At 38.6% G+C, this 12,572-nt stretch overlaps 2 protein-coding genes across 11 annotated transcripts in view; one reads left to right on the forward strand and one right to left on the reverse strand.

The window, feature by feature from the left end:
* SH3BP5 (SH3 domain binding protein 5) overlaps positions 1 to 4,870 on the forward strand; it is a 63,571-nt gene extending 58,701 nt beyond the window's left edge. For both annotated transcript variants that reach the window (XM_028129438.2, XM_008153286.3), the window contains exons 6-9: positions 221 to 263; positions 929 to 1,148; positions 2,668 to 2,928; positions 3,400 to 4,870. In XM_028129438.2, coding sequence (XP_027985239.2) covers positions 221 to 263; positions 929 to 1,148; positions 2,668 to 2,928; positions 3,400 to 3,611 — 736 coding nt within the window. In that variant the 3' untranslated portion in view covers positions 3,612 to 4,870. The remainder of the gene's footprint in view (positions 1 to 220; positions 264 to 928; positions 1,149 to 2,667; positions 2,929 to 3,399) is intronic.
* CAPN7 (calpain 7) overlaps positions 1 to 12,572 on the reverse strand; it is a 41,973-nt gene that overhangs the window by 2,024 nt on the left and 27,377 nt on the right. For 2 of the 9 annotated variants that reach the window (XR_008554455.1, XR_008554453.1), the window contains exons 17-22: positions 10,533 to 10,678; positions 9,691 to 9,753; positions 8,991 to 9,121; positions 6,897 to 6,989; positions 6,573 to 6,804; positions 3,076 to 3,217 (exon numbers count right to left, since the gene is read on the reverse strand). Coding sequence is in view for 3 of the 9 variants with exons in the window: in XM_054708022.1 (XP_054563997.1) it covers positions 6,660 to 6,804; positions 6,897 to 6,989; positions 8,991 to 9,121; positions 9,691 to 9,753; positions 10,533 to 10,678 (578 nt within the window). In the remaining 6 variants the exon portion in view is untranslated. Of the gene's footprint in view, positions 1 to 1,167; positions 1,303 to 2,925; positions 3,218 to 5,609; positions 6,805 to 6,896; positions 6,990 to 8,990; positions 9,122 to 9,690; positions 9,754 to 10,532; positions 10,679 to 12,572 lie in introns of those variants that run through there. The other 7 variants (XM_054708022.1, XM_008153273.3, XR_008554456.1 and 4 more) reach the window with 6 other exon arrangements.

Here is a 12,572-nt window from a genome sequence, read left to right on the forward strand (position 1 = left end):
AGGATATGTGTACATGTGTGGATTCCCCAAATCTTGAGTGAGCCCAGTGCCCCTGACTGGCATCTGTATTCCTCAGGCCCCAGAGCTGGGAGCACCACCTTCCGCTCACAGACTCATCAGTTTACTAAATCCTGGAAGGACGACCTAGCCTCATACACCTCATTGGAGATTATTAGTGGTCATTGTGTTATATTACTCATTTTTCCTTTGTCTTTCACAGGCCTTATTTTGAACTCAAGGCAAAGTACTACATGCAGCTTGAGGTATGTGTGGCCTTTGGCTTTGTTGGTGATGGGATTTTTATGCAAAGCCCTGCTTTTTGTGATACTTTCAAATACCTCATTTGCTGCAAGAGGGGAGTGGAGAGATATTCTTTACTGAGTTTTCAGGCCTCTAAATGATCTTGAGTGGTCTCTGATGTTTTCTACATCTGCTGATTAGTCACTTTCTATATCGTACTGGGCAGTGGTTCTCAGTATGCTCCTAGGACCAGCAACATCAGCATCGCTTGGGAACTTGTTAGAAGTACAAATTGTCAAGTCGTCCCCCCTCCCCTCCCACTGTGAATGGAGCCCAGCCATGTGAGCTCCAGGGTATTCTGATACAAGTTAGAGAACCGCAGTGCTGGGGACCAAATGGCTAGAATGTGGGACTTCTGTGTGAATTTGACACCCACTGTTGTTTCCGATGGGGTTTGTCCTGCCAGTGGTAGTTTCTGGATATGGAGCTTGTTTGCTACCCAGTTGGGAGTTGGGAGTGGTAGTGTCTGCTTTTATCTGGTACATGGACAGCTTTGATAAGAATAATCAGGTCTTCAGTCATGTCTTGGAGTGATGGGCAGAAGACATGCTTGGACCTGTCATTCAAAAGCATCACATGGCCAGTAGGGGCAGCCTTCACTCACTGAGCCTCCTGTTCTCCTGACCAGCAACTGAAGAAGACCGTGGACGACCTGCAGGCCAAACTGGCCCTGGCAAAAGGCGAGTACAAGACGGCCCTGAAGAACCTGGAGATGATCTCGGACGAGATACACGAGCGGCGGCGCTCCAGCGCCATGGGGCCTCGGGGCTGCGGTGTGGGGGCTGAGGGCAGCAGCACCTCTGCAGAGGACCTGTCAGAGAGCAAACCCGAGCCAGATGCTGTTTCTGGTGAGTCAGGGGCTTGTGTGGTCGGCTTCCAGGGGTGTCTTCACCATCACAGAAGGGCCTCACTTGGGTGGGACCGAGGGCTCTTTCTGGTGACTTACATTTTGTGGAACACTGTTGTTCATCAAGTTGCTGAGTGTTCCTCAAAATCAGGATTCTGTGGTCAAATAAGTTTGGGAAAATGTCATATGTTCACTCTCTCTGAGGTTCAAAGTGCATACTAGAACATATAAGGGTCTGAGAAAAACTGCATGAAAGAGCTAAGAACAGGGGCTCTGGAATTAGGTTTGATTCAAATCCTCACCTTCCCATCATTACTAGCACATGATGCAGGCAAGGATTTATCTTTCTGTTTCTTCAGCTGCAGAATGGGGAGTATGGTAGTACCTACTCGCTACTGTAGAGTGGTGGCTGTCACTGGTGTCTGACCATAGAGAGCCCTTTCCCAGGAAGACTGGTATTAGGTTTGATGTGGCTCCCTATATGTTAACCATGAAACTCTCCAACACCCTCTTTGCACAATTCCTCTTCCTTTTCCGTGAAATGGTCTCCAGTGGCTCTTTCCCAATAAACGTTCAAGTGCCGGGCACAAGTAAAGGAAGAGGAAACTATAACCTGAGAATCAGCAATATGAGGACTTTGGTATACAACATCTCATTAACCCTCTGTGGAGAGGAACGTGAAGCTCAGAGAGGTTAAGTAACTTGACCACGGCTATACAACAAATAGTGGAAATGGGATTGGGAATCAGGTTTGAGTTCATTTTGCCCTCAACATTTCAGTATTTCTCATTTATGGTAATCATCTATGGGATGCTACAAGGCTGTTTTTAAAGATGAGGGAGGAAGAAAGGGGAGAAGAGGAAAATCTAATAAGCAGGATTATGTGCAGGCAGAGGGAACTAGTGAAAAGGCTAAAGTGGCTTTCAAACCATGACAATGACATGTCTCTGGGCCTTGGTTCTTCTGGTCTAAAAGTGAAATTACAGAGCGCTGGGAAGGAAGTTTCTTCTGTGGCAAACTGGGACCTAGGTAGGCTCTGAGCGTGTCTTTTGAGACCAGAAGTCACTGGAAGACAAGAAAGGTCCCAGCAGGTATTCCAAGCAGGGCTGTTTCTCCCAGCAGCTCCTGCTTCTACTGTTGTGGATCCTTTACAAAGGGCCAGCCCTGCCCTCTTCCTGTGCACGTGTGGATCTGTTTGGGGGCTGGGGTGGAGAAAAGTCCCTGATCTGTGGCTGAATTCATCTTCTACCTTTAGGCAGTGTCTACTGACACTAACTTGTAGGGCACACACAGGCTACGACATTATTACAAGGACACTGAACATGCATGGGATCCAGGTGCATTAGTCTGGTCGTGCATGCTTGGGAGGGTCACGTTCCTTTTATTAGGCACCCACAGAGGCAGGGATTCTGCAGCCCCCGTGCTGTGTCTAGCTGTTTGCAGCAGCAAACGCTCTGGAAGTGTTTAAGGAAATAGGTTGCTATCAGAACCTATGTGACTGGTGTTCTCTCTCATCCTAGTGGCCTCCGAGGCCTTTGAAGATGACAACTGCAGCAACTTTGTGTCTGAAGATGACTCGGAGACCCAGTCTGTGTCCAGCTTTAGCTCAGGACCCACGAGCCCATCTGGGATGGCCGACCAGTTTTCTGCAGTTGTGAGGCCCGGCAGCCTGGATCTGCCCAGCCCCGTGTCCCTGTCAGAGTTTGGGGTGATGTTCCCAGTATTAGGCCCTCGCAGTGAATGCAGTGGGGCCTCCTCCCCGGAGTGTGAGGTGGAACGAGGTGAGTTGCAGCCCTCTCACCAGTAGTGCTGTCCCGGGTGACTCACTGCCTTTGCAGCCAGGTCTCTGCACTGTCCTAGACCTTGTTCTAGACCGTGGCCAGGTCTTGGAGCCCCCAGGGCTGTGTGAATGTGCTGTCGGTGTTTACCACTGAGATAGTTTCCAAGTCCTGTTCTGGGGACTTCTGGCTCCATAGCGTGGGTTGTCTCTCATCACAACAGTCCTCTTGACAAGCACATGCTAGAGGTTTCTGTTTCCCAGCTATTAAACGAGTATGACAATTTTCATCTCTAAAAATAAGGAAAATAGAAAATGCTCTGAGGAATAAAAGCAGCTATATGATGGAGAACCCTCTGTTATATATACGTGTTGGGCAACACTGGGAAATTCTAGAGGGTTAAGTTGGCTGATTAGTTTGGGCCTAAGTGACTCTTGGAATTGTCAATACTCACTTAATCTTTACATTCTATAGGAGACAGAGCAGAAGGGGCAGAGAATAAAACAAGTGACAAAGCCAACAACAATCGGAGTCTTAGCAACAGCAGCAGTGATGGTGGCAAGAGCCAGAGCAACACCTCCCCTGAGGGCCAGGCCTTGGCAAACAGGATGAAGCAGCTCTCCCTCCAGTGCGCAAAGGGACGAGATGGGATTATTGCCGACATAAAAATGGTGCAGATCGGCTGATCCAACCAAGATCCTAGCCCCAGTGCACATCACTATTTATATGAGAAACTAACTGATTGGAGAACGTTGTGCCAATAACCCTTTAATATATGCCAAATCGTAAGTGTTTACTCTGAACTGCACTAGTGAGGCTTCAGAGACCTTAAGGCTGAAGATTTTTCCTCTGGTAAGAGCTCTTGGGCTGGTTTGTTTTCAGAGCAGAGTTGTTGCTGCAGGTGGACTGTGACCAGCGCACAGTCTTTGTGGAACATTAACTGTAACAGTGTTATGGAAGCAATAACTAGTTCCCACAAAAGAACCCGAGCAGGAATGGGGCTGGGAAGCTGAGCCCAGCTGGGGTCAACAGCTTGCTTCTCTCACCCCCCCGTTTGGGAAAATAGAGATGGTCTCTCCTTTTATATCTTAGGGTATCTAACGCAAGACAAAATTCAGATATTCAGAACATACCTTTTTGACTCAGTCAGTGAAGGCTTAAAAAAAAAAATCCAAGAACATAATTAATTTTTATCATTTCTGATGTTTGAAAGGGGCTTTTTTTTTTTAAAAAAAAATGTATGTTGAAACACCCATTAAAACCATTTTCTACAAAGGTTACTATGAACTGCACTTTTTGGGGTGGGAAAGGTGAATGCCAATGTTGGGATGGGGGGCCGGGGAGGTGAGGGTAGCAAGGGCATATCATAGAGATTTGTGGCTGGGGAAGAAAAGGTTGTATAGTATAAATCGTATAAACCTTATCCTACCAGCCAAGGGGACTTATTCTAAGAGAAGTGCATGTGAAGAATGGTTGCCACTGTTATTCTAGATTGACAAGGTGTTAATTTCTCTGTAGGTTGTAACTTTAAAATTATTTAAAGGGTTATGCGACACTAGTATTTCTTAGAGGAAATTGTCTCCTAAAGCTAGGAAAGGGAGTAGGCATGTGTTGGCAAAGGCTGTTAAATAGATGCAATGGAGTCTGTTTATTCTAATAGTAAGTTAAGACTGCTTTTCTTTAATGTTTTCAAGGTTACACATATTTAAGAGCATTGTATTTTGTTTTAAGAAAACTTGGCATTTTTAAAAGGAAAAAAGCAACCCCATTTCAAGTTGTTCATTCTGTCACATCTTGTATATTTTAGTCATTTGTAAATCTCTTCATACTGTCGTGTTTTCTCCTTTTTTAATGACTGATACAGTATCTTAATTACAAGGTTATTTTGTACTCGTCTTAATACCTTGAGTGTAATAAAAACCACTTAAGAAAATGTCTTAACTTTCTATGACTTCAAATGAGAAATCCTTATTTTGTCTAAATCTTCTATTCTAGGCAAATTTCTTGTCATAGGAAGAGCATGGAATGCAGTGGTCATCTGTTCTTATTTTCAATTAAACCCCCATTTACCAAGGTTTGAATTCTACTTTTGCTCTACAAATCTGAGCAATTAGGGAACAAGGTGGTTATATTGGAAAAGTGATTCTCAACCTCTGCTGCACATTAAGATCTCCTAGGAAGCTTAAAAAATACTTTTCTGGTCTGAACCCTAGAGATTCATTTAATTGTTGGGGTATGCTTGGGCAATGGGTTTTTAAAAGCTCCCCAGTTGATTCTATTCTATTTGGCCTAGCCAAAATGAATAATTTCCTTTCCTTATACATCTGTAGCACTGTGATTGGAGCTCTCTTATAGAATTCAATATTACAATACATGAACTTGCTCATAAACAGGTCTCCACCATTAGATTTTTGAGGGCAGGGATTAGAACTTAATTCAGTTTGCATCCTGTAAGATCTTTAACACAAGAAGTTCAAATCATATATATGTTTATAATAAAGGCTATAGAAAATTATATTTACCAAAGAGAATTCTCACTAGTATAATAATCTACCACTGTCCTGAATGATAACTGATTTTTTTGAAGTATGAATTTTTAAGCAAATAATGAGTTTTTCTCTTTTACATGGAACATACTTGATGAAGTCCTTTAATAATCAATTTCTCTAAGTTAAACTATACAGTTTCCATAAGTATAAACATTTTATTTCAATTAAAGGTATCAAATACAAAATAAGTTTGATAATTATAAGAGATGATGTAAAATACCACCTTATTTTCAGATCTTTAAAATCTTGAGCATCATTCTGCTCTGATGGATTTTTATGTAAACAACTGGGAATTTACACACAAGACATTAGTATCTTGACAATTTCTCCGAATGCAATCCCAATTAAAATATATTAAATTCTCAATTGTATTTTCTTCAGAGTGCTGTTACCATTAAGAGCACTGAACTACAGAGCAATTAAAAAGTACCAACTAAACAGTGATGTCTTCAATGTCTCAGACTACTACTTTCTTTAACCTGATAAAAAATGACTGCAACAGCGAATATATATACTTCAGTTCTCTTTACATGATTCAATGGGAGACAGGTACTAACTTTAACAACCTTCACTCCTAAGCATGAGCATCTTCATGCTAAGCTAATTAGTAATTCTTAAAGCTTTATTCTTTCATAACATCTGGGCAACAAACATTTAAAGTCCTAAGTGATGCAGAATTAAAATCTGTAATGGTGACTTTAATTCATTTGGTAATTAGTTGCCCAAGATGCACAGTAGAGTCACAACACAAGCAGGTTTTACCTTACAACATGCTCTGCCAGAAAGACAATGTAAATAGTTGAGATTATACCAGCCTACCATTCCATTCAATGAGTCTATGTCCCTCATCTGGTCTCAATTCCCTCTTAGCAAAATCACATCACAGTGTGATTGAGTATAAGCTTTAATCATCTGCACTTTTTAAATACACTGTGGCCCCTTATAAATGCAAGCCAATTCACAGACACACAAAACCATGTAAGTGGTACTCCTAAAGTAATTTATGGTAATTCTGTCTATATACAATTCTCACTAAACACTCTGACTTGAGCACCGGATTCCATTGTAACATTTTTGGAGAATTAATTCTGTTCTTACTGTTTAGTGTCCTGCAGATTTGTGTCCTCATTTGAAGAGTTGATTGTTTGGTAAGTATAAAATCCAGTAAGTACTGCAATTTCCCCATCACTGAAGCTGTGTTGTCTTGATGGGAATAATACTATTAAAGTCCAAGAAAAAAGGTCCGTCTTGTTTAGGCAAAAATGTACTGGGAATGATATTGTAAATCCCAGCAGGTATATTTTCTAATTCCAGGTAGCAAAACCCACACCTGTATTTAGGGAAAATAAAAACAAGGCTTACAGAAGATTATGCCACAATAAGCAAAGTATAAATCAAATATAATCAAAATGCCAACCTTACCTGTAGTCACCACTAGATTTCCTCTGAAAGCCATGGGGACCAGGATCTCCCACCATAGACACTGTTACAACTTCAAATCCAACACTATACTGCCTAGCAGTAAAAAGAAACAGAATTACTGCTAAATAGTCTCAAATACATACCTAAAAATAAGTATACCTCAAGTGCAGATGATTAAGTACAGGCTTTCTAAAGCTTCAGTAGGAAGAAACAACACTGAAACGCATACTATTTTTATACTAATTATAGAAAACACCATTTCTATTTTAAAATTGCAGCCATAAAGATTAATACATTAAACTTATTTTAGAAGAGACTACATTTTACTATAGGCTCCCAGGTAATAATGTTAAATTGAAATGATAAAAATACTGTCATTGTATTAGGCAGAACAAGTGGGACAGGAGAGAAGACCCTGAAAAAAATCTAAATTTAAGAAAGTAATTAGCATATGGTAGACATGACATTCCAAATCAGTAGGGAAAGGAAGTATTATTTAGGTGGTGATGAGGTGATAAAAATTCTTGAATTGTATCTCACACCAAATATAAAAATACATTCCATGTGGAATAGAAAGTATAATGTAAAAATAAAATCATAAAAGAACCTGAAGAAAATACGGTGAAAATTAATTTACTATTGGGGTGAGATTTCCTGCCCACAGCATAATAAACTAGAAAAGACTGATTACTTTAAAATAAACTATTTTTCCCTATGAAAAAATTTATCTGGGAAAAATACTTGCAAATATATGAAGGAGTTAATGTTCTTACAGACATACCCTATGAAAAACATGACAACTCCAACAGAAAAATGGGCAAGACATGAATTAGCAAAATAGGAAAAAATACACATTGTCAAGTATTTTTACATGTTCAATCTAGCTAGAAATTAAATACAAAAGGTAATTAGATAGATACCTTATATCACCTAGAAGAGTGGTAAAGATTTTTAAAATGATTGTGAAAAGTAGCTTAATCCTATTAGAATTATTAGGTTTTTTTTTTTTTTAATTTTATTGATTTTTTACCGAGAGGAAGGGAGAGGGAGAACTAGAAACATTGATGAGAGAGAAACATCGACCAGCTGCCTCCTGCACAACCCCTACTGGGGATGTGCCCACAACCAAGGTACATGCTCTTGACTGGAATCAAACCTGGGACCCTTGAGTCTGCAGGCCGACGATCTATTATTCACTGAGCCAAACCGGTTAAGGGTTATTAGTTTCTTTTGAATTTGTTTGTAAAGCAGGCACAATTAAGCCTAGTTTTATTTAGAAGTACTATTTTTTAATTTGTATTCTCTAGTTTTTAAACCTCTTAAAATTGTAAAATATATCACAATGACATAAAACAATTTTTAAAGTGAACAAACACCTGGGTTACCACCACCTAAATCAACGGAACCTCTCAGCACCTCAGAAGTCCCTTGTATCCAACTTTCTCATCACAATGCCTGTGCCCACAAAACTTGCAGTCACTTTCTTGCTTTGTATATAGTGCGACTATCAAAGTGTGCATCCTTAAATTTTGCCTGTTCTTGACTTCATGTAAGTGGAATCATGTAATATATATTGTTATGTTTGGCTTCTGTTTTTTAAGACTTATCAATCATGTTGTGAGTCGCTATAATTTATTTTCATTGTTATGTAGGACTATTTTATAATCTTAAATGCCACTAATGTACATCTGGGTTGTTTCAAATTTTTGGCTTACAATGGTTGACTGGCCACTTGGATTATCTTTTTTATGACATGTCTGTTCAAGTTTTTATTTAAAAAAAACTGTAGACTTTTTCCCCACTAATGTAGCACATGTAAAAATATTTTTATTAAGATATCTCCTATATTAGTAATCTACCTGGAACTGATTTTGCAATCTGATATGAGACGGGGTTTTAATTACCATTTTGGTGCATGGATACTCAATTATTTCAGCACCATTTATTGAACAGAGTATCCTTTTCCCACCCTTATGCAATAGCATCTTTAACATAAATCAAACATTCATATATGCACAGGTATGTTTCAAAACCCTATTCTGTTCTACTAAGCTCATTTTTAATATAACATTAAGAAAGTTACTCATCACAAACCTTGGTCCTCTTAGTTCAATTAGTAATGGCCCAGTCTTTTCTATATGGAATTGGTAAATGGGATTATTTCTATGAGTCTCTTGGAAATTTGCACATCCTCCAGCACTCTGACCGCTCCACTTTCCATGAATCTAACAAAACAAAGTTTTTGCATTAACAAAACTTCACGTTCTCCAATTCTATGTTAAAGAGAAAACGCCTTCACACTCCCCCTATCTCCTCAAAGATGGCAACTCCCCACTCTGGCTCCACCCTCTCCCCCTAGTCTTTGTCACCGACAGTCAACGTCACTCTTCATTCCAGCCAGGCTACTTTGTTATACTAAGCACTATCTCCATCTCTCAGCTTTAAATCAAGTTGTTCTTCCTGCCAATAATTTTCCCTCACATCCTCTATACATCGAGCTCACCCTGTAAGTCAACCCTCAATTTAAGAAGTTCATCCACATGGCTTTCCCTAATGACAAAGGTTTACAGTAACCTTCCTCTCAATTTCTTATTTCTGCCCACAGAATCACTTAATGTTGCTCATTGAAGATCTTGTATTCCAACTCAGACTGGATAGAGGCTATTTAAATTTCCCTTATTCCTTTCAAGCTCTGGACTATTTTATTTTGTAAAAAATTATTAAATGTGATGAAAACAGAAAAAGGGAATTCTAAGATTTCTCTGAGATCACGACCAAGAGACATTTCTCTTACCTGCTTTGATAAGGTGTATGGTGAAGGAATCTTTGAAAAAGTAAAGCTGCATGCTGAATATACCTAGATAAAAAAAATTGTACTGATAAAGTTTATACTTATAAAAATACCAAAGTGATAAAAGAATATATTGGAAGGCTAAAAAAATTAGTTGGCACATATAAAAGTCATATTCTGTAGGCAGCCTGGTATCAAGACTGGTTTAATGAAGCTAGGGGATCTGGTATTCCCTTTCTCTGGCACTGTGTGTGACTCAGGCCAAATCACAATTTCTGTAGGCCTTGTCTTCTGCATCTGAAGAGTGAAGGAGTGAAGGCAGCTCCCCAATGTCCCTTTCATCACAAAAAATCTATTCAAAGTGAATTTCTTTACTGATCTCTATGGCATACAATCTATGCAGAACAAAATTACAATGACCTTCCCAACTTGTAAGAGCAATGTTTATAGGCAATCGATTCCCTTTCACTAAATTCAGCATCTTTTTCAAGTCAACAAAGTTATTATGTAGGCTAAAGGAGTTTCTATTGCTTGCTCTGTAAATTTATTAGTCCAGTGTACCACATTACCTCAGGACTAAACTACTACTCTGAAAAAAAAACCCCCCCAAAAAAACCTCATTAAAAATGTTATGCAAAATTAAAAGATTACTTTTCAAAAGCATTATTTTATACAGGAAACATTGTAATAACTTAATATTGAATTGATACACATATAAACACATACACGTAAAAATACATAGGTAATAATTTTCATAAACTTTTTCTGTAGATAATCCCACTTACAAAGCAGAGCACATAATATACTTTATATTATTGTTTTGTCACTGGATGTTGGTTACTTACCCGGACTGTGTAATGGATTGTATTCTGTTTTTCATACTGAGAAACCACTAATGTAAAGGTATGGGTCCCAGGTGTGGTCAGCTTTATCTTAGTCAAATAATGAGGGCTGTTAATTCGAATCCCATCAATGTATGGGGGCGGGTCAGCTGCAATAAACCAGTGGGTTTACAGTAAGGAGACTTAAATTTAAGTTTTATGGTTGATGGTAGGAAAAATACTTAAATGAATGGACATCCCTTTAATTGATTCTATCTTTAAATATAATATTACTAAAGAATTACAATTTCAATTAAAAACTTTATAGAATAATAAATTTGAAACTTTAAAATTAAACAGTTTCTAATAAAGCAAAAGCAATTGTGTAGAATACATTCAATGATATAATAGGATAATCCCTGCTATTTGCCCTATGCTGCTTTCTTTCTCCAGTAGAAGATTTTAAAGTTCGGATTTGCTTATTTTCTTTTGAGAAAAATTTTAAAAAGATACAAAGAAGTAATAAAAAATGTATCTATTCCCCACTACTCAGAATTAAAAATTTTGTTTCTATATTAGCTTCCTTATAAAACAAAGTCCGTTTAAACCACCACCCTTAGTCTTACTCCATTCCACTCTGATGGAGTTGATGGACACCTTTTCAAAGTTTTAACACTCCCCTCCCCTCTAAAAAGGAATGAATGGGTAATTGTTATCTGTGAGCATATATTTAAAAAAGGATTCTATGTCTTGTTTTATATCTTTGGTTTTCACTCAACATGTTTTTGAAATCCATGCTGTTCTAGATAGGGTTTATTCCTTTTAAAACTGCCTATATAATATTCTATTGTATGAATATAACACATTTTATCTATACCCACATCTATTTATCCAGACAATCTGAATATTCAGATTATTTCCAATATTTTGCTATTACAATGTTGCCTGATACATACTTTTATTAATCTCATTAATCAAAGCTGACATAAAATCATCTCATACATGTGCACTACCATAGGCCATTTTAGATCAGTGCTGTATCACTTGGCTTACTTGGGAACACTATTTATAATGTGATCTATTAGATAAACATTTTATTTTAAATCCTCACCTGAGGACATTTTTTCATTGATTTTTTAGATTAGAAGGGAGAGGGAGAGACAGAAAGAGAAACACCGATGTGAGAGAGACACATTGATTGGTTGCCTCCCGCAAACATCCTAACCAGGGCCAGTAGCCTACAACCCCTGCAACTGAGGTATGTGCCTTTGACCGGAATTGAACCTGGGACCCTTCAATCCGCAGGCCAATGCTCTATCCACTGAGCCAAACCGGCTAGGGCTGAAAAACATGTTAGACTCTCAAACAGGTAATAGGTTTCTAATGCTTAGAGGTGTGTAATCTAGTGTGAAGAGGAAAAGAATGGGCATTATCTCTGATCTTGAACAAGGTTTTAAACCTTTCTATAGCTCAGTTTACTCCTGTCAAAAGGGGAACAAGAAGGCCTGTTCTATTTATCTGAGTGCTATGATAAATATAAAATTACAAACTAGGAAGTACCTTGCAAAGGCAAAAATCACTATATGTGAAAGAGAGGGAGCATTGTTAAAAAAGATCCAAGTAAAAAGGGTAACATATATTTGAAACTCAAAAGCAGTGTAACATTTTAATGCTAGGAACATATTCACAACACTTGTGCTTTTTGGGCTGTATGCTGGCCAACATGTGAAAATGGAAAATTTGTCTGGTTTAACCAGACATTTATCATTGGAGTACTATATTCCCATGCCCATTCAAGAATATCTAGGGATACTGACTGCTAATATCAATCCATGATACACACAGTGTGATGGGGCAGAATGCCATGATTTTCTATGATTAAGCAAAACAAAACTCAACTTCTGATCCCATCTTCCCAACACTGCCCATTTCTTTGTGCAGCCTTCTTGAAAGAACTGTCAACAACTGCCCCTTACTTCACAGTCTTTTCTCAAATCACACTACTTCTCCTCCAAGTCTGTTCCTGTCAAGATCAACGAGTGCCATGATGCTAATTCCAATGTC

Source organism: Eptesicus fuscus, chromosome 18, assembly GCF_027574615.1.
Source record: "Eptesicus fuscus isolate TK198812 chromosome 18, DD_ASM_mEF_20220401, whole genome shotgun sequence".
NCBI classification, from domain to species: domain Eukaryota; kingdom Metazoa; phylum Chordata; class Mammalia; order Chiroptera; family Vespertilionidae; genus Eptesicus; species Eptesicus fuscus.